This window comes from Phycodurus eques, chromosome 16 (genome assembly GCF_024500275.1).
Source record: "Phycodurus eques isolate BA_2022a chromosome 16, UOR_Pequ_1.1, whole genome shotgun sequence".
In the NCBI taxonomy this organism is placed as follows: Eukaryota; Metazoa; Chordata; class Actinopteri; order Syngnathiformes; family Syngnathidae; genus Phycodurus; species Phycodurus eques.
In genome coordinates this window covers 13,546,347-13,567,583 of record NC_084540.1, presented here as the reverse complement: position 1 = coordinate 13,567,583, position 21,237 = coordinate 13,546,347, and the positions used below count along the sequence as shown (strand labels likewise).

Sequence of the window (21,237 nt, the reverse complement as noted above, 5' to 3'; positions counted from 1 at the left end):
GAAAACACGGAAGTAGTGTATTTTTTTTTAAAAAAGTGATTACAGTGGCGGGTAATTGTTAGTTTTTGTTAAATTAGTTTCCCCCGAGTGGAAAAAATAAAATTAACATTCTTAAATGTGTGCTGCATTCAATCACGAAATATTCAATGATGTTCATCGTAGTCCATGTACTGACCTATGACAGATCTTTTAATAAGAAAAATATGTACAACAATTGATCACACAAGGATATTATTTTCAATTTAATTTCTTTTAATATAATCTTATTTACAGTATTTTTCATAAATGTTTTAGTACATAGTAAGTTTCAATACTCTTGCATCCATACACAGTGAAGTCAGAACCTAAAAAAACGCAGATTGAAACTATTCTGCTTAACAGTCATCAATCTACAGTAAAGCCTGATATTTTCCACATTTCTCACTCAAGAGTTAGATTTGTTATTAATTCATTCACATCTGTGGAGGACTGGTAACGGTTAAAAGCGCTTGTTCATTCATGGCTGCCTTGAGGTTAATGACTGCTCGAGAAAGAGCTGGAGAAAAATAGATGGACAGAGAAACATCAGGGTTGCCAAAGGGGAACATTTGCAAAGTTGATATTAAAACAGAGTGAAATGTTTGAGCTTTTATTAAACAGGTCACATAAAACCTTCCTGAAGCTGACTCTTCCTTTGCATTTCCTCGGCTCATTTAGAAATGAATAACGCTGCGCCACCTGACCTCTCAGTAGAGCAAGATTTTAAAATCAGGACTTGGAAGATTGATCCCTTTCACCTCAATAAGCATACCATTGCATTCATAGTGTACATACACTCACACGAATATTTGCATTAATATGCATGTTAAAAAAGTAAAGAAATTAATCAAAACCCACTTTGTGGATTACTTGAATTGGAAGTGAATTGACCCATGAACTCTGCGAAAGGGGACGAACAGATTAGTGTGAGCTCCTTGCAGAGCATATAGCAGCTTGGTCAGTAATCACTTAATAAATAATAAAACATCAGAGTGGATCAGAGTGGTCGCAGGTACATACAAACAGAACAGACACAAAAGTAATCTAACAGAGAGAGGAGCAGGCTCATTTGATCGTTTGACAGCGTAATCGGGTGCCATGCCACGCCCGCCCGCCCACGCACGCACGCACGCTGTCTCACATGTACACGTACGTAGACACATTCGGATACGCGACAGTGGTCAAAAGCGAACGCATGAGTACAAGTCAGTCAATCAGGACATCACACATAGACAGTCAGCCTCAGCTTTGTTCTCCGCCCAGACATCATTGCACCGTGTCTGTTTGCAGGCTCATGATTGGTGACGAGTTCGCTGTGGTTGTAGACATTCCAAGGAATTGACATCATAGCTTGTTAAAACTGAAAAGATAAAAATGCTTCTTCAAAACATCTGAAATTCTGTTTGTTTGTTTTTCTTTCTCATTTGTCTTCCTTGCTGTGCTTCCTCCTTAACTGCCAACATTTCGGGCAGCGACGGGTTACCCTCCATACTCTGTGCATATTCCATGTTCTGTGCATGTTGTGTACGTTTAAAAAAAGTCAAAGAGTTGAATGCAAGTGCAAGCACGAGTGTGACTGTGTGTACGTTGGTTTGGTTGTAGGGGTTTTCACTCCACAGCGAAGCCACAGGTCTCCTCCACAGCAGTCAGCAGTTTCTCATAAAGTTTCTCGTAAGACTCATAGGGGGGGATGTCTATCCTGTTAAAACTGGTCACAGGGAAGCATGGTTAGAGAAACAAAGCTGGACCACGTTTGTAAATAAAGAGGTATTTGTTGTTTCTTTACCACGTGTGTGCCTTAGGCAAGTTGTCAGTGTTGGCGTCTATCAAATGGATGGTAAAAAGTCTTGGTCCTGCAGAACCTGTAGAGCCTTACACACATACATTCTAGTTATCACTGCTCTATTCTACTACACAGAACAACATTTGAAATAGTTTAATTACTACTTTTATTCGACTCATTATATAGCAAGTTAGTATGGTTTACGTCAGTAATTCCCAACCACTGTGCTGCAGTACATTAGTCTGCCGTGAGAGATCCTCAGGTGTGTTGCGTAAAATTATCCAGTTTCACTTAATTGGGCCGAAACTATTTATTTATACACTACAAATAACATAGCTGTGTTCATTTATCTATGCCAGCGATGTATAGTGACAGGCAGATCAATTAAATTCTCTTCCACTAGATAGTAGAAGGTTATCTGTGTATCCACATTTTGCCAAGCAGTTTCTTTGTTTCAACTAAACAGGCCCAGATTTTACACCTAGTAAATTTCCAAGTAAATTGAGATCACTATTTCCATGTATATACTTTTCGTGACATCTGTTTGGTGGTGTGCTGTGATGTTTTTCCCAAATGAAATATGTGCCTTGGCTCAGTAAAGGTTGAGAAACACTGGAAATAACTGTTCAAGTGCTTTGTGTCTTCTTGTAAGTGCAAACCTAAATAAAATGTGATGAATTAACCTTTACTTATTGGCTATGTTTTCATTAATACATTGAATTTCTAGAACGTGGTGTACATTAATATACAGTTCGAGAGTCAAATATGAAAGGAATATGTGTGTGTGGCCTACTGAACCAGTGCATGACCCACCCTGCAGTGCTTTGAACCCCTGTAACGGGACCCGGGTGGAGCCTGTGACAAATTGGAGCAGGCGCCCTCTCCTCTCCTCACTGAACGCCTCCACTGCCTGCCAGAACCACCGCACCACATTGCTCTCACTTGTACAGTGCTTCAGGCGCGTGTTGGTCTTCCAGTCAGCCAAGTCGATTTTCCCCAATCCACCGATGATCAGCTGAATTATAGGCAGCACAGAAGGAAATAGGTATCATGAACATCATAAATTTAGAGGGGAAGCCAGTTACTTAAAAGTAGACTTTAAAAAGAACGTACCTCAAGTTCTTTATGGTCGAAAGGTTTTAGGAGATGTTGGGGGATAAGCTCACTAAATCCCTTCTGGAGAGCCAGAAACTGGGCTTCAATTCCTCGCATAAACCTCCAGTTCACATAAAGCCTAAGAACAACAATAAACATACATTTTTTAAAACACACAGCATATTTGGTGTTTAATCATTGTATGAAATAAGGAGATTATTTCTTATAGACTATAATTAGTAAATTAGTAAAATAGGAAGTAGAGGTTGAATGACTAGAGATTTTTTTGTTGTTGCGTTAAAGTTATGCTTGTAGCATACGCCAGCAATATACACTAACATCAGCGTCGTAAACCTACACAAATGTTGTGCAGTTAGTGGGTGTTATATCATACAACTTCTAAGATGAATAAAGTTCTCGTAATCACACAGTTGTTGTCCGGGCATTATTGGACCTAACATTTTGGTGATGAAGATGGAGCTGCACGTTGCGCCGTTACCCTTGTTCCTGGCCACCAGTCCCTGGATTCCGCTGCCGCTCGCATGAATATTTTAAGACTAGCAGAGTTTCTTATGGTCGAAGCTAGCGAAGCTAACCACTATGCTCATTCACAACCATTTTATTTTCGTACTCTCCGACCTGCGCGGACGTATGAAGACTGTGCTCGCTTGTTGGCCAGACAATTCGCTGTTGCACAGAGCGTTATAGTCCGGCAACGGCAGACGACAGGGCATTGTCTGATTGGAATACGACACACCAAAAATACGCCATTAGAGATTAATCGACTCCAGACTTGATGCGGAGTTGTAAAGTCAACTCGTCAACTAAGTAGTTCAACCCCTAGTAGGACGTATACTTGTTCACACTGTCATTACCTCACATATTCCTTCTTGTTCTCCTCAGTAACAGGGATGTTACGGCCGTTAGGTTTGAGTTCATGTTGTAGGAACTTCCCAAAGGCATTATGCTCCACACAGAATGTGTGGTCCAGGACTGAAGTGATGTCGTTCTCTCTGCAGACACAAGAAAAAAACAAAACAAAACAAAAAAAACACAATTAGTCCTATCATCAGTGCAATACTGTAGTAGAATGTACTTTCCCTTCCCTTTTACTCCGTAACTCCATTATCACTATAACAACAAAATCATTTATAATGTAATGATTTCACATCATAATATATCGACATTTAAGCGACACATCTGTGAATGACTTGGATAATTAATATTAATTAGTAATTACAAGGCGGCACCGATGGACGACATCACACACATCTGTCTCACAGTTTTGAGGACCGGGACTCAAATCCCGGCCTCACCTGTGTGGAGTTTGCATGTTCTCCCTGTGCCTGCATGGTTTTTCCTCCGGGTACTCCGGTTTGCTCCCACATCCCAAAAACATGCATGGTAGGTTGACTGAAGACTTTAAATTGGCCGTGGGTGTGAATGTGAGTGCGAATGGTTGTTTGTTTATATGTGCCCTGCGATTGGCTGGTGACCAGTTCACGGTGTACCCCGCCTCTTGCCCGAAGATAGCTGGGATAGGCTCCAGCGCGCCCGCGACCCTAGTGAGGATAAGCGGTACAGAAAATGGACGGATGGATGATTTTGTTGCCATAGTGGTTTGCTGTTCCAGATCCAGATCTTTAATCATAAATTGGCAGCTCTGGCTAGTTTATGAATTGCATTACAAAAGGCATGTTGTCAGGGATTACAGTCCACTAGAGCCATTCTACTTTTTTGTGTTGAGATTTTGTCCCTGCAGAGAATGGCACGTGTGTGGCAAATGTATCAAAATGAATTGCATAATAAATAACTTTTTTGCTTACAATATCCAGACGAGACTCTTGTGCAACTCTGGGTCGGTGGTCTCCAGATCATTGAGCTGTATGGGTTTGCCTAGCAGCTGTTTGTAGAAAGGCAGCGTGAAGCTCCCGTTGATGTAGTGACCATGAAAAACTGCCAGCCCCATTACACGGCCCACAAAGTGGAAATATGATAGGTGATCCTGGAATATGGGCAGACACATTGTATATATATAAGTTGTAAGGTCAATTGTGAAGTGTTGTATGTGTTGTCTGAGTACTCACTGGGTTAATGAAGGTATATCTAAGTTGTAAGGTCAATTGTGAAGTGTTGTATGTGTTGTCTGAGTACTCACTGGATTAATGGAGGAGTCAGGGTTGATCTGTAATGTGTAGATATTGTCTGTGGAGTACTGGAAGAGGCCGTAATAAGGGTTCAACATTTCATGACACAGCAGGTACAGCCACTCCCTACAGAGAACAACTACAATGTTATGCAGGTCAAACTCATTCATACAACAAATAACAGACAAACACTAAGGAACACAACATTAGTTTGATCATGCTGGTTTTTATGGTTAATACATTTTTCTGGATTGCCCTTTTTACAACGTACCACTTTTGTCAACAGTATTACCTGAGCATATAGTAAATGTAACTGTGTGTACCTTGCTTCCAAAACTGGTATAAATAGAAATTCACCTGGCCACACCGCCATAGTCCAAGCCTTCCTCTCCTCTGAATTTAACCATGAGACGCTTCTTCAGATCTTTGGGCCTCATCTTCATTATCTGCCGATACGACTCCTAACACATCAGACGTGCACAACCTTACTTTTTTACTTCAAAACACTAAAACACAGTATTTTGGATGCAGTTTTTAATAGTTTCTCATAAGCGACCAGTGGTGTGGCTCACAGAGAGTGCATATGTGTCTAAACCAGGGGTCTCGAACCCATTTTTGTGCACTGAAAAACGTATAATAAATCTGTTTGTCGTTCGTGTTTTTTTTAAATTCATATTGTTGAAACATTTTAGCTTGCTTGTTTCAAGTGAACATGAAATGAAAACAGGTTAAACTTTCAGGATACACTAAATGAATAACTTATATTTAATCAAAGCTAAAATATTAACTGTGACAGATTACTTCAATTGTTTGAAGTTATCCAGTGTTTAATTGTTTGTGTGGCAGGCCGCATTGTAGTTATGGTTTCCCTCAGAGGGCGGTTATGACTGTGACAATCATATAAATGTACGATCATATTATTACATATACACTACTGCCGCTACATTTCATTGTATAAGTAATTGAACATCGTGACAAATATACAACTGTTCTTCAGTTTATGTCAAAAAAGGGATTTGCTGAAGAAAAACAACTTTTCATAACTGTAAAAAGTTAGGGGAAAAAAGTGCACTTTTGATCCAGATTTTCTTCCAAAATGAAAAGAACAAATCCATTTAGCAAGAAACATGAAGTCATGGCCACAAAAAATGACATGACGGGCCGTATCTGGCCCGAGGCTTTGAGTTAGATAGATACTCGTAGTCTAAATGAATTATCATGTTAACAGAACTCCCAACTTGCGCCACATGTAATTGTTTGACAGTCAGTGCTCTTCCCAAGCCTATCTGCACCCACAATATCTGAGGCCAATTATGTGCTCGGTGTGTGTACCATCAATAACTGAGAAAATAATGACGTACAACGGTGCCCACCTCAAATATCTCTTCACGAGATACCTCGATGCGACAGTGTCCTGCTTGGGGCTGTTGCAGGGAAAGCTCGTGACGCAGCAGTTTCAGTTTGTGGACCAAATCTCTCTCATAGCGTGCTGCCACATCCCCGTCACCACCGACACCACCGCCCATTCCTCCAACTCCGCCCTCTTCAACCCCCACATCCATCTGGGGGGCTTGTGAGGATTCCTTCACTTGGGATTGCTGGCTGGAGGTGGGAAGACAACATACCGAGGTAGAAGCGAAATTTTTTGACAAATGAACAAAATTCCACAAAAACCTTTAAAAAAAAAAATGTACGTACGTACTGGATTATGGGGCCACGCACCCACACCATCTAAATCTACTATAAGCCCACATTTCCATAAAATCACACATTTAGTAGGTCATGTTCAGATTCGATGTGAGTTCCGCATTGCAGCAGTGAGCTTAACAACAGATTAGTGTTGAAACTGTTTATTTTTCCCCATGTGTTGGGGGTATTTCTCATTGAGGTGCAAACATCCATAGGGCCGGCTTTATAGAAGAAGCATTTTGAGCATGCTGGTACCTGATGATGGTGTGTAGACGTGGGTCTGTGAACTGTGTGGTTCTGTTATTGTGGTCCACAAAGTAAATGCGTCCAGACACAGTGCTTCGGACCTCCCAGCCCACTGGCAATGGACCAAGCTCCTCACAGCTTACACTGGCCAGGTCCCTGCACCAGTAACATGCAAGCACACAGGGGTTGGGATAGGAAACTCCAACACAATGCGTCACGCCTTCAAGCGCTAAAGAGCCCTGACCTTACACGCTCTTTGTTCTTAACCCCTCGCACAGAACTCAACTCATATCCCAGGGTGGTAACACATTAATTTTTATTGTATGATTTGTATTACAAAAAGATGCCGATTCCTTTGTTTTCAGTTATTCTGTTCTGTTACTTTCCTTATACAAAAACCCACCTTTACAGCAGAACAGTCACTCCATCATGTACATACATTGCCTTTATTGCCTCTTTTTTGTTAACGTAGTGTGAGAGTTGGACGCAGCATAAATTTGCTCGTCATGCCAGGTGAGGCACAAGGATGATGAATTAAAGATGCTGTTGTTGTGTTATGGTGACTCTTTCACCTCACTCACCAGGTGTAACTAGACAATTTACACTGCATCCAACTCTTAGATTAGTACAGATGGTGGATTTTGCCAAACCAAACTGCGCACTTAGATCACATTCTCATGTTTAGGTATTACTTCCTTCTTTTCAACAGTAATATGTTTAGGCTTCTTAATAACACTATTGCTAGCAGTTTTCAGTTTCTTTGTAACCAAATAGAGGGCTAATTGTGAGCAAAAAACAAAGATACAACGATGTCTGATGCACGGTGTGAATGTTTACACAGCGTGAGAAAAAGCACAACTGAGTGATGCGCGTCATTCTCAAGACTGTTCATAAAACCAAAGTACGGTTTTTGAACTGAGACAATATTTGTTCAAAAATGTTGTTCGTAATCGGAATTGTTCATGAACCGGGGCGTTTGTGAGCTGAGGCTCCGATGTACGTGGGAATCATACCTTGGTATCCGAGGGTCATGCCAAGTGCTGACACCTGTCTGTGTGTGAAGGAAGTACACCTGGCCCTGCACTGTTGTTCGCTGCTCTGTATGAGAAGAAACAAACAAGACAATATGATGAGTCAATGAATAATTTGGTTGTTAGAGTGACGTGATAAGAGATGAGATCCAGCTATGTTTTACTGACCATATCCTTCAGGCAGGTCAGGTGGTTGGTGCCCATGAGGTCTGTTCTGAGGGGTGTGGCCATGGCCTCGGGAATCTTGCCCCCGGATTCGCTGGGACTGGAGACGGTTTTCTTGACTGGGTGAGTCGAGACGGCAGTTCCCGCCACCCGCGGCACCAGTGGGGTCAGAATAAGGCAGCGGTTCTTCACTGAAACATCCCTCTAACACAGGCCTACACAAAGAATCAAACATATTAACACACAAATGTTAATGAAATATCACACCCCGACTAATACCAAAACGGGACTGTGCAAAGTCCACAAAACAGGTCATATTGGATAAAAGACTAAATATGCAAAAACTGCATGAATGACAACGACAAAGTTTTTACCCAGTGGACATATTCTGAATTTCTCATGAATTCCGATACCACTCATTCTTTCTCTCTCTCTCTCTCTCTCTCTCTCTCTCTCTCTCTCTCTCTCTCTCTCTCTCTCTCTCTCTCTCTCTCTCTCTCTCTCTCTCTCTCTCTCTCTCTCTCTCTCTCTCTCTCTCTCTCTCTCTCTCTCTCTCTCTATATATATATATATATATATATATATATATAAAAATTTTTTTTATATATATATATATATATAATTTTTTTTTTTTTTTTTGCTGGACCTAGTGGGGTAAATTGGTAATTTACAATATCATCAACGTGTCAACAAACTCCATCCAATCTATCCTGGTAGAATACAGTAATAGATATTTTTATCCTTGAGTGTCACAATTTGATGCTGGGAGCATAAACATTTTGTGGCACACTCACCCATCATTTTCTAATAGACCTCGACAGTCCACCACAGGGCCTCCACTACCTATGCGGTCTCGTGTCTGCAGGCTCACTGGGAAAAAGAAAAAAAGGAGTTGTGATTTAAATGTCAGACTAGGAATATTTTGGCCTGTCTCTACATACAGAGACACCAAGGGAGAACCAACATTGCGTTTGTGTGCAGCCTCACCTACAATCTGTCCCCGCACTGCGTCACTGTCTGAGGGGTTCAGTTTACAAAGATCTAGTCGCTGGTCTGGAGGGAGACATAAAACGACAAATTGCTTGTTTTTCTTTTCAACATGCCACATTTATGCAGAGAGTTTTTGTACAAGCAGCGTCATGAAGAGATGAGAGATCTTACATCCTGTGTCTTTTAGTCTGCTGATGGCATTTGAAAGAAGTCTAATGCACCCCAAGAAGCCTGCCCCTTGTCGTTTATGGATCTTCTTGTGGTTCCATATACTGATGGTGATTGAGTCTGCTTTTCCAATGTAGCTGAAAAATAACACATCATACTATTTTTTGACAGGATCCTACATAGAAACAGACAAAATGAGCTAAAATTAATGACCTAATGTCAGCACAACGTATCTAAGGAAGTTTGAAGTGTGACACCAACAGAAACACATTTGTAAACTGTACAACCGACACCCACGGGTGACAAGTGACAGAAAATCATGTGGTTTCCGAAGCAGAACTAGTAGGAGACAGTGAGCAGAGGCTAGCTCATCCACAGACTATAAGAGTTGTTGTGAGTGGGAAGATGGATACTTACAGGTCGTAGTGCTGATTCCATTTGGGGTCCAGTGTGCTCTTGACTGTGTCTGTCGAGTGGCATTGACCTGATCCGTCCACCACAACCTTGGCAAAAGGATCGGGTAGACCTGCGTTTCAAATATTAACTGTTAGCATCTAACAGAGTGGGTCTCAAATGTTTTACACCTAAAAAGAACAGACCTCATGGGCACCATATACCAACATCATGATCACCATAAAAATACAGTAGGCCCAAGTCTTCATCAAAAACTTAAAAAGTATCTTTCATATTATTATAAATCACTGGAACATTATGCACAGTTTGAACATTAACACTGCGCTTAAATCCAGAAAAAAAAACTAAAATAACAATTCAATTAAAATGTATTATACATAAATAAACATTGTACCTAATTAAATGCTTTAAAAAAGCAGTTTTAAAAGATTAGATGCAAATACATAGTACAAAAATGTTAAATACAACTGAATTGTACTTAAGAAATGTACTCTTCTAGATTGACAAAAAGATTAAACCACTGCAAGATTATAGATAGTTTGAACATTTAATTAAGTAAATACCACACTTTGAGAATCCTTGATCTAACCCAATAGTTGTTAAGTGAAGACATATAGTAGTAGAAGTACGTAACAGAAGTGCTGCACAAAGAATCTCATTGAATCATCCCCAGATCTACAGACGTCTGCGTGGCACAACATCAATGCATATGGAAAACAAAAGAGTAACTTACGAAAGAAGTCTTTCTTTGCAAGGTTCTTGGCACATAATACTGTGAGAAAAGACAGAACACAATGAATATGGATCACGCACACATTTTGAATTGCGTAGGTCTGCCTTAAAAGGACCTGTGTTAAAATATGAAAACATAAATAATGCAGAAGAAGTATGTGGGGGGGTCTGGATGAGAGCAGATACATACTCACACAGGCCACCCACAGTGAGAGTGGGATAGTACATTCATTTATTTGAAATTGTATACAGCATGTAATGGTATTTTCGCAGTGGATTATGAGCTGCCCCACATAGTGGACACTGTCGGGAGCAGAAAATAAAATGGTGACGATGTTGTGGGACAGAGCAATCTAATCAACTATTGATTTACAGGCTGGTACTAATTGATTTGTTAAGCACCCGCAATGTTATCCTGGTTCTCTAGTCCAATTAAAAATGTGGAATGGTTTTGTTTGGCCCAGATGGCCGTTAAGGAAGTTAGTCGGCCGCAGGTTTAGGATGTGGTGACTGTGGTGGCGGAGATATGTCTGCTGTGTCCTCCTCTACTTCCTGTGAATAACCCGTGGAGAATGGCTGCAAGATATCCTTCCCTTTTCCCTTGACTCACACATTCCACAGTGAGACATCACCACCAGAGAAGCACAACTAGGAGACAAATCGCATTTCTTTATCTATCCTGAATCCGCTTACATTCTTTCTATGTCACTGCTCAACTACCACCCACCCCCTTTACTCTTCCGTCCGTCTCTTGCCACGACAAGAGAATGACAAGATTTTTCACCCCATCTCTCTTTTCAGACTTTTGTCCGCCGGCTCTTCCGTGGCATTAAATGTGTGACGGGCCCTTTCTTAGCATTTCAGGAAATTCCTCTTTCTGCCAAGGTCATGCCTGGTAAAGACACACACACATACATCGCTAGCCTCTCAGCTGGTTCTCTACTGCCCCACTGCTGCTTTTCCTTTTTGGCATTCAAGCCTGCTCTTTTTTAGAGAACCTGAGAACCGGTGGGAGTCAGCAGGGGAAGAATACTTTTCATCCGGTCTTGGGGGAAACGAGCAGAAACATCACAAGAGTCCTGCTGAAAAAGTGAGCGACTGCTGTCTTGAGGAATTTAAAAGCCACAATATGCTATTTCAGCACAACAAACCCCACGTTCAACAGCTATGTAAGAGTTCTACAGTTGAAATGAGTTCTATAAAAATATAAGTATGTGTTGAGCACACAAAGCCACGTGAAGTTTCCTGATCAATACCCACAGAATGAGCCATAAAATACCAAATATTACAATTTAGACACAACTTTACTGTTTTAGAGTGGCCTGCATGTGACATTGTCATCACTTCCTGTGAGAATAGAGGAAATAAATCTGAGCAAATACTTGATTAAAATCACTTGCATCCGAACACATCAATGGGATTTTATGCATACAGCCACACGAATAGAAAATAGGTAGCTTCATTTATGTGCTTGTCCTCTTTCAAACTAGGATACATGTGTACATTTGTGCACATACTGCAGGCTCAGGCAGGGCCGTGAGAGGATTAGAGGTGCTTAAATTGCCTACTAAATGTTGTCTCCCTCTCCCCTTTCCTCACTTGCAAGCTACTTTGTGTGATTTTTATTCCTCCACTCTTGATTCCTTAACACATATTTTTCCTTATCTTTTTCCTTCATTTCTTCGCTTTCTACTGTCTTGTGAGTGTCCCGTGTTGACTGAGCCAATTGGCGCACAATCCAAATACTTGACATCAAAATCCAAGCAGCACGTGTTGCCGAGCATGCAAACGTTCAGCCGACAATGTTTTGCGCAGTAAGCCCAAAAACCTCCCTCTTCGCTAGACAAAACAACGCTTTGTACTACCTTTGACCAAACTACGCTTTAGTTTTTTTGGCCTAAATATTCATTGGCGTCACACTACATAGGTGGCCAAGACACAAGAAAATGCCATGCATATCCAGATGGCCTACACTGTATATATGTTGCTGTGTATGTCTCATTTCTGTTTTCTTTCAGGAGCAACATACCAGTTTTATAGCATGCATTTCATAAACGCTTTCCGTCTGTTATCTGATGCAGCTCATGTAATGAACATTTTGACAACCACCACAATATATTGCACATGGACATTTAAGCGACACATCTGTGAAAGGAATCGAATGACTTGGATAATTAATATTAATTAGTAATTACAAGACGGCACGGTGACCGACTGGCTAGCACATCTGCCTCATAGTTCTGGGGACCGGGGTTCAAATCTCGGCCCCGCCTGTGTGGAGTTTGCATGTTCTCCCCGTGCCTGGGTGGGTTTTCTCCGGGCACTCCGGTTTCCTCCCACATCCCAAAAACATGCATGGTAGGTTAATTGGAAAATTTAAATTGCCCATAGGTATGAATATGAGCGCGAATGATAGTTTGTTTCTCTGTGCCCTGCGATTGGCTGGCGACCGATTCAGGGTGTACCCCGCCTCTTGCCCGAAGTTAGCTGGGATACGTGCCAGCAGCCCGCGACCCTAGTGAGGATAAGCGGTGAAGAAAATAGATGGATGGATGGATGGATGGATAGTAATTACAAAAAGGTTGAATAATTATTTCTGTCGCAAAACTTCGCAGTGATCATTTTTCCACATGTACTAATTTTACTGCATACTCATGCATCACTCATGTAGAAATAAGTTGGCACGATGCTGGCGAGCCCTTAATGAACATGCAATAAGCACATTCATACACAAGCTACTACGGCGGCAGCAGACGGCGAGACATTTAACACGCAAACTGGCTAACAGTTAGCCAGTCACAACCAGCGGCTAACCTGAGCTGACAACACCCAACTCTATACTCTTGTTTGGTAATTACCAGGTCACAAGGCCAGACCCCGCATTTTATTAAAGCCACATGCACTAAGTCACATATATTATAGTATGGAATGTGAGGTTAGTGATCAAGTGGAAAAACACTAATACCTGAACCTCACATGCACATTTTATTATTTAATAAGGAAAACCTATTTTTATCCAATTACACAATCAGACAAATCATTAGCAGTAGAATAACCGATTTTTAAAATATTTCATAGCTGCAGCCCTTGTGAAAGAAGAACGCAAATTGCAATAGCAAAGTTTGCCACCTAATCTTGACTTGCATGTCATCAATCAGACTCAACTGAGTGAAACTATAACTATGCCACTTTTATCATCGTCAATCATTCCCTCAAAACGTAGAGTTCATTATCTAAGGTTGTCAGCACTTTAAAAAAAATGTAACAGCAATCTGCTGTTGTCGTCATGGTATTGTGAGTATTTGCTCATCTTCAAAACATGTATTAATAAGTCTGTGTTTACACTAGTCAGGTTTGGCTTGGTTAAAACAAACAGGTGCGAAGGCTCTGTTATACAGTAGTGAGGTTCATGTGGTCAGGTTTGAATGCCATCAGGATAACTGAGACCACTTTAAGAGTTTCCTGTTGCAAGTGAACTCTGGAGTGGTTCTGTTTGTTTCAGGTCAAGTGTGAATGATACATGGACCCAAGTTTAAAATTTAAATCAAACTAATATACAACAGTCAGCTGGGATAGCCTCTAGCACACCCGCGACTCTAACGAGCACAATCACTACAGAAAATGGCTGGTCAACACATGCGTTGGAAAATATATCTATTTTACCTAGCAGACACCATTTTTTCAATCATATAACATGCCACAAATACTTTCCAATCAAGTTGTGACTTCATGCAAATGATCCAAACAGTATGTTGGGTCAGCCCAGTAAGTACTAAAACTGAGCATCCTTTGCAGGTGGACTCAGAGCGACTGATCCTTTGAAGATGCAGACCAGTCAACAGAGTTCTCTCCTCTTACTACCATTAATTTGACATTCTTAAAAAGACTGAGACAAGCAAATGAGGGGCGACTGCCAACATGAGAGCAACACAAGGACCAGGACCACATACAATCGCTGACCATCAACGTGATGTGACAGGGGCTAGGAGGAGGAGTACTTCATGAGTGGATAATAGCAACATTAAAGTACTGTATTTGAGAAAATTCTAACTATCAAATACCTCATCACTTGGGAAAATGAATATGAGCGCGTCACTCTTTATTTCAGCCAAATGTAGTCACAAGAGACTGTCGGTCAAATATGTAACTAAAATCAGAGAGGCCAGGCCTTTGTGTGTGTCTCCCAGCCACAGGCGCACAAGCCTTGTGCTAATGTAGGCCAAACATCCCCTCTGCCTGACAGACTCAACAAAAACACATTGGCCAGCCAAAGACCATTACCCTGCCATTGGTTCATCGCACATTCCTCAGCCAACTAGAATACCCCTCATACCTGTAGGGGCGGGGCAAAGTCAGGGGCAATAACCTTTGTTTGCATTCAAGCAGAACTAATGAGCGTCTGGGTCACACATACACTGAACACACTTTCTCTGCTTTCTATCATCAGGGCTCCACTGGCTGAGAATGTAAAACAATCAGATTGTCATTGTCATTCAACCAGATTGTTGGACCGATATGGTTAGATTAAAATTTTCTTTCCAAATATACTCCATCCCTCCATTTTATACGCCGCCTTAAAATTATTATTACTTTTATAATTTGCTTATATTCGTCATTTAAAAATCTGTTTGTCTGATTAAAATGACATCAACCCGTTAAGGAGGAGGGATTTGGTCTATTAAGATACTGGAGCGCAAAATCTAGATGCAGCAGTGTCATGTCCTTTTTGCCATCATAAGCAGATTTGTTAATAATACTACTCCTCCCCTCAAATAATTCTGACATGCACTACAGTGAGAAGCTGCAGAAATCATAGGTAGTAGTAAAATAATAGTAATAACTACAAGAATTGTCAAAAAAGATGTGATTGTGCTGGATTAGTGAGTTACACGAGGTTTGTGTCACAAAAGAGTGCCAATTTATAAACAGTTGGTACTGACCATCACTAATACGGATGAGCTTGTTTTTGCCACCAGGCCTCAATAACAGCAACACTCGTGTCTAGAGACATTATTAGGTGCACCTCTCTGACCTGTCTTTGGAGAAACATTTTGTTACAGCTCTTGTATTGGATACAGTGGCGGAAAGTCATGGTCAGCAAGGCCTTTCCGGCCGAAACACTATCAGAAGCCATAACCTACATGTACAAACCCCCCCCCCCCCCCCCCCCCCATGAAATTGAATTGATTGATTCAAAACTGGCAGTACGGTGGACGACTGGTTAGAGCGTCAGCCTCACAGTTCTGAGGACCGGGGCTCAATCCCCGGCCCCGCCTGTGTGGAGTTTGCATCATCTCCCCCTGCCTGCGTGGGTTTTCTCCGGGCACTCCGGTTTCCTCCCACATCCCAAAGACATGCATGAATTGGAGACTCTAAATTGCCCATAGGTATGAATGTGAGCGCGAATGATAGCTTGTTTCTATGTGCCCTGCGATTGGCTGGCGACCGATTCAGGGGTTTTGTCATGTTATTAGATCAATATTGATATAGAACTGCTCTAGATGATGTATGTGACACAGTTGCGTGCTGTTATGTTGCCTTTTTGTATAGTATTGATGGTTTCTAAAATTGTGATGTGATAGTAGTGGTGGATTAAGTCCTTAATGAAGACCCAGGTACCAAATACACAGCACGCAACTGATTGGATATTATGAGATTGTTCTGTGTAGCTAACAAAGTGCCTACTGAGTGTGTATACAGCAGTGATTCCCAACTAGTGTGCTGTGGCACATTTGTCCAAAAATAATTTATTTACAACAAATAAATAAAATAATGCATCTTTGTTCATATATCTAGTCAGAACAATTAAATTTTTTTCCACCTGATTGCAGAAGGTACATTAAAAAAATCTGTGTAACAGTATACACTTTCTGTTACATCTTTGTTTGGTGGTGTGCCATCACGTGAGATTGTTTCTAATGCGAAATACGTGCATTAAACCTGCAATTAAGACAATTCTTCGGTGCGATTGCTCAGTTTAGCATCAGGTGACCAAGGAGTCTGGCCCTAGGCACAGAGATACATTTCCATTTGATTAGAGCCCCCTTGGAGCCCATTGGGGTCACACCGGCTACAGTGAGTGGCCATTGTTCCGGCGGTGTCCCTGTATCAGAGAGACTACTTTATGTCCAACACAGGAGGGTTGAACACCCCAAAATAACTTTAAATGATTGAATGGAGCAGCCAAAAGACAAAAAAATAAAAAAGTAAATAAATAAAAAAGGGGGAGACACCGGATAACTATGTGACTGCAGACTTGGCATTACGATGTCTATCAGTTATCATGATTAAACTAGCTGTCAGCTACCACTGGCTGTTAAAATCAGCAAACCTATACACTCGATCACTCTAACTGCTCAATGTTTGTGTTCTTAATGCAGTTAAGTATAAAGGTTACGTTGGGGTGGTGGTTGGTTAGCCCCCCCAATGGGCGTAGCTAACGAGCAGTAGCGGTCAACGTTAACTACAGCGTTAGAGCGAGCTAACAACGACTGGCTAGTGTTAATAATTCATCACGTATTAATGCTTTTGAAGCGGCTGTGTTTCCAATGGCCCCAGCGGCTAAGAATAGGTTATTGGCTCGGGTGCAAGTTCCACAGGACAGTGAATTAGGTCTTGCTAGCGGACTGCTTTCTTGATTTTCCCTTGGGCAATTGGGCTAGCATTGCGGCTAACAAGCTAGCACTTGTGCCTGTGTCTACTGCACATAAACCGGATGTTTAGGCAACTAGCAGACCTTCAAAGCTACTTCGTGTGGTCGCATTAGGCTTACTTAACATAAACGATACACGGCAGCACACCTAAGGTCCAAATTAAAACATGCAGTGTGTGGGGTCTTACGGTCTCGTTTTTTTTTTTTTTTTTTTTTTTTACCTGTCAGTCGGATTTTGATGCTGGAACCGTTCCTCCGAGTCCCAGGATTCGACATCCCTCCGTGAAAAACGATCCGACAAATTTCCCCTTCGGGTCTCCAAAAAGAGACCGTTTCACGACTCAGTCGGACGGAGAATGTCTTCAGATTACAAACACGCGGTTTGTTTTTCGGTTCTTCATGGATGCGAATGTATTATTTCATCGCAAAGTCCTGCGTTTCTTCGAAATCCAACAACACCGGAGAACATTTTCGGGCAGGCTCAAGCACGTCATGACGTCATAGTCTTAACTGTGCAGCCGTCGGTGCTCGCGTCCGGTGGGCGTGTCCGTGGAAGTCCCTGCACAAAGTAAGATTCTTTTTTTTCTGTATTATTTATTAGTGCTATTCAATGCTATTATATATTTCTTATTCGCTATAAATTATCATCGTAAAAATCTATCATAAGATAAATGTTTAAAATGAACTCAAGACAACACCAGACCGTCTAAATTGGATTTTGTTCCTCTGATGGTTACAAATCCCACCAAATCTGATTCAGTTTCAATATTTTCTCTTTTAAATTTATGGATGTTGAACTCTGAAGTGGTTCTGCCTGTGTGATGCACACAAAAGCAAAACAAAAACAACAACAAAAGACAGAGCAATGATTTACGTAGTTGAAGCAAAATTTGTGTGAGTTTTAATTGAATGTTTGATACCAATATTTCCAAACTTTAATTGAGCCAAGGCACATATTTTACTTAAGAAAATTTACACGCTACGTCGCCCCAAATGTCACCAAGAAAGTGTTTACAGTGGACGCCGCTATTCGCAGGGGCCAGACCGCGAATAGCAAAAATCATGCACATAATTGATGCCCCCTGTCATGAACGGAACAGAGGACAGGACCCAAAATGCAAGACTCCAATACAGATGGACAGTTTAAAAAAAGAGAGGTTTAATATACGAGCACAGGTCGGTACACAGGCAGGCAATCCGAAAAGGCAACAGTATCCAAAAAACGTGAGGCAAAGAGGCAAGGTCAAAAAATCAGAACAGGGTCTAGTCTTATTATGAGTCAGTGACATGGAAACAAGGAATGCTGGAACGTGACAACAAGGTACAACGAACTGGCGACCAGAAAGAATGAGACAGGGGGTTAAATGCATGGGGTAATTAGGGTAAACGAGGAACGAGTGGGGAAGATGCTCTCAGGAGAAAGTGTGTACGAGACAGGGGGTAAACAACAACCAGAACACACACCCATGACAGTACCCCCCCCCCCCCCCCCCCCGTTAACAGCCAGCCCCAGGATGTGTAACGTGGAAGTCCCGAATGAGCGAGTCATCCACGATAAACCCAGACGGCACCCATGAACGTTCCTCAGGCCCGTAGCCCTCCCAGTCCACCAGATATTGAAACCCCCTCCCCCTCCGACAAGACGACAACAGCCGCCTCACCGTGAAGAGAGGGCCCCCATCCACGCACCAGGGGGGGGGGCCTGGAAGGCGTGACCAGAGGGGACTCCCGGGGGAGCTTGAGCAGGCTGACATGACATGCAGGGTGGACCCGCATCGACCTTGGGAGCCTAAGCTTCATGGTGACAGGGTTGATGACCTTTGTGATGGGGAAGGGCCCAACGAACTTGGGAGCGAGCTTCCTGGACTCCACCCGGATTGAAATATTCTTGGTGGAGAGCCACACTCGTTGACCCACTTTGTAGTTCGGGGCCGGTGTCCTCCTACGGTCAGCTGCGGTTTTGTAGGACCGTCCTTGGTGGAGCAGCATCTGGTGGGCTCGCTCACAAGTCCTCCTGCAGCGTCTCACCAAGGTCAATGCAGCTGGAACCGTGGATTCTGGGGCTATGGCAGGAAACAGATGGTTGGTAACCATGCACAATGTGAAAAGGCGATAGACCAGTGGATGCAGAGGGGAGAGAGTTGTGAGAGAACTCGACCCAAACCAGTTTCTGAGACCTGTGAAGTGAGACATCAGAGCCCAGTCTTCAGGTCCTGGTTCAGCCTCTCGGTTTATCCGTTGGTTTCAGGATGAAACCCAGATGACAGACTGACTGTAGCACCTATTAGACTGCAAAACTCTTTCCAAAATCGTGAAATGAATTGGGGGCCCCTATCCGATACCACATTCTGGGGAAAACCAAGAAACTTGAATACATGGTTAATCATCAACTCGGCAGTGTCTTTAGCTGAGGGGACTTCACCTTGAGCCAGCACGAAACCCAGAAAAGAAACGGACGCCTTGTGGAACTCACATTTCTCAGCCTTGACATAAAGTTCATACTGCAGTAACCGCTGCAACACAGAGCGGGCATGAATAATTTGAGTCTCCTCAAATTATTCAAAACCTTGTCAATGATGTCTATATCGTCCAAATAGACATCATTGACAAGGTTTTGGAAAACAGGTGGAGCGTTAGTGAGTCCAAAAGGCATTACCAAATACTCATAATGTCCAGTTGGTGTGTTGAATGCTGTTTTTCATTCATCCCCCTCCCTTATCCTGACTAGATGATACGCATTTCTTCAGTCCAGTTTGGTGAAAACCTTGGCTCCCTCCAGGAACTCAAAGGCGGTGGAGATGAGAGGAAGAGGGTACCTGTACCGTGATCTCGTTGAGACCAAGGTAATCGATACAGGGTCGCAGGGTCTTGTCCTTTTTGTCCACAAAGAAAAATCCTGCTCCCGCAGGGGATGAAGATGGGCGAATGATCCCGGCTGCCAGTGATTCTTCCACATACTCCTTCATAGCCTTGTGTTCCGGCCCTGAAAGAGACAACAACCTCCCCCGTGGAGGTGTGGTCCCAGGCATCAAGTCAACTGCACAGTCATAAGGTCTGTGGGGTGGAAGGGATTTGGCATAATTGATGCCCCCTGTCATGAACGGAACAGAGGACAGGACCCAAAATGCAAGACTCCAATACAGATGGACAGTTTAAAAAAAGAGAGGTTTAATATACGAGCACAGGTCGGTACACAGGCAGGCAATCCGAAAAGGCAAGAGTATCCAAAAAACGTGAGGCAAAGAGGCAAAGTCAAAAATCAGAACAGGGTCTAGTCTTACTATGAGTCGGTGACGTGGAAACAAGGAATGCTGGAACGTGCTATAGTCCAATAAGCGTTTTCCATGAAAAACGGGGGTTGCTTCCGCCCCCACCAAAATAATTTAAAAAATAAAATAAAATCCAAGAACAGGTGAATCTGTGGGTCCCAAACCGCGAACATGCGGGTGATCACTGTATACTGAAAACCATTATTTGTTTCACAATTTACACAGAAATGTACTTCTTGGTGTGAAATCTGAGCCTGTTTACATGAACACAAAGAGGATATACTAGCAGGAAGCTTTGACTTTATGATTTTTATAATTTCACAATCATCAGTTTTTTAATCTTTTGTAAAAAGGGATTTGGAATGAATGTTTAACTAGATCCTTTTTTATTACCATGTAACAGCATAGATATATTTTCCCCTTTGCATGTTAACTCATCACAAACAGGATTAGGATTATTTCACTTAAATAGTAAGTCCAGTTATTCATACAATTGACGTCATTTATGTTCAAGACTGCACATAGCCTACGGTTGCACTGAAGTTCAACGAACACATGACATTGATGGTCTATCATATGATGTGCTTCAAATGTTTATATTGAAGTAAAATCTTTGATGTGCATGGACTTGGCTACTGGGATTTGGCTCAAAGGCCGCCCCGGGGTTGGTTTGACGGCAGCAGTATTAGCGAGTGGAACAATGGAGCCTCTGATTAGACTGTTTTCAGGACACAGGATTCAGTAAATCCACATAGGACCGGACACAAGTAATGCTCACATTCAAAAAAACAAATGCGCAGCTGCTCTCTAGACCCTTGCTTTGAGTTTTATAAAGTAG

General features: G+C 42.2%; 1 protein-coding gene and 1 long non-coding RNA gene across 3 annotated transcripts; one reads left to right on the top strand and one right to left on the bottom strand.

The window, feature by feature from the left end:
* Positions 1–615: 615 nt before the first annotated feature.
* Positions 616–17,638, bottom strand: smurf1 (SMAD specific E3 ubiquitin protein ligase 1). 2 transcript variants are annotated; one of them, XM_061700079.1, is made up of 18 exons: positions 17,352–17,638; positions 10,480–10,518; positions 9,750–9,858; positions 9,336–9,469; positions 9,162–9,227; positions 8,969–9,044; positions 8,178–8,389; positions 7,992–8,076; positions 6,988–7,134; positions 6,417–6,645; positions 5,401–5,504; positions 5,055–5,169; positions 4,723–4,901; positions 3,772–3,909; positions 2,915–3,035; positions 2,615–2,816; positions 1,805–1,889; positions 616–1,726 (listed from the first exon to the last, which is right to left on the bottom strand). In XM_061700079.1, the coding sequence occupies exons 1-18, from the start codon at positions 17,404–17,406 to the stop codon at positions 1,627–1,629; spliced, it is 2,196 nt and encodes a 731-aa protein (XP_061556063.1). In that variant the 5' UTR covers positions 17,407–17,638; the 3' UTR covers positions 616–1,626. The 2 variants fall into 2 exon arrangements, with proteins under 2 accessions (XP_061556063.1, XP_061556064.1); XM_061700080.1 differs by having other exon boundaries at positions 1,805–1,880.
* On the top strand, positions 17,310–20,218 carry LOC133414605 (uncharacterized). Its single transcript, XR_009770054.1, has 3 exons — positions 17,310–17,698; positions 19,859–19,973; positions 20,039–20,218. It is a non-coding gene; the product is annotated as an uncharacterized LOC133414605 (long non-coding RNA).
* Positions 20,219–21,237: the final 1,019 nt, after the last annotated feature.

Excerpts from the sequence above, each read along its gene's own strand:
- smurf1 (XM_061700079.1), bottom strand. The coding sequence starts at position 17,406 with ATGTCGAATCCTGGGACTCGGAGGAACGGTTCCAGCATCAAAATCCGA. Across the intron at positions 8,077-8,177 it reads TGACCTGCCTGAAGGATATG|AGCAGCGAACAACAGTGCAG; the intron begins GTCAGTAAAACA and ends CTTCTCATACAG. Across the intron at positions 2,817-2,914 it reads TCGACCATAAAGAACTTGAG|CTGATCATCGGTGGATTGGG; the intron begins GTACGTTCTTTT and ends CCTATAATTCAG.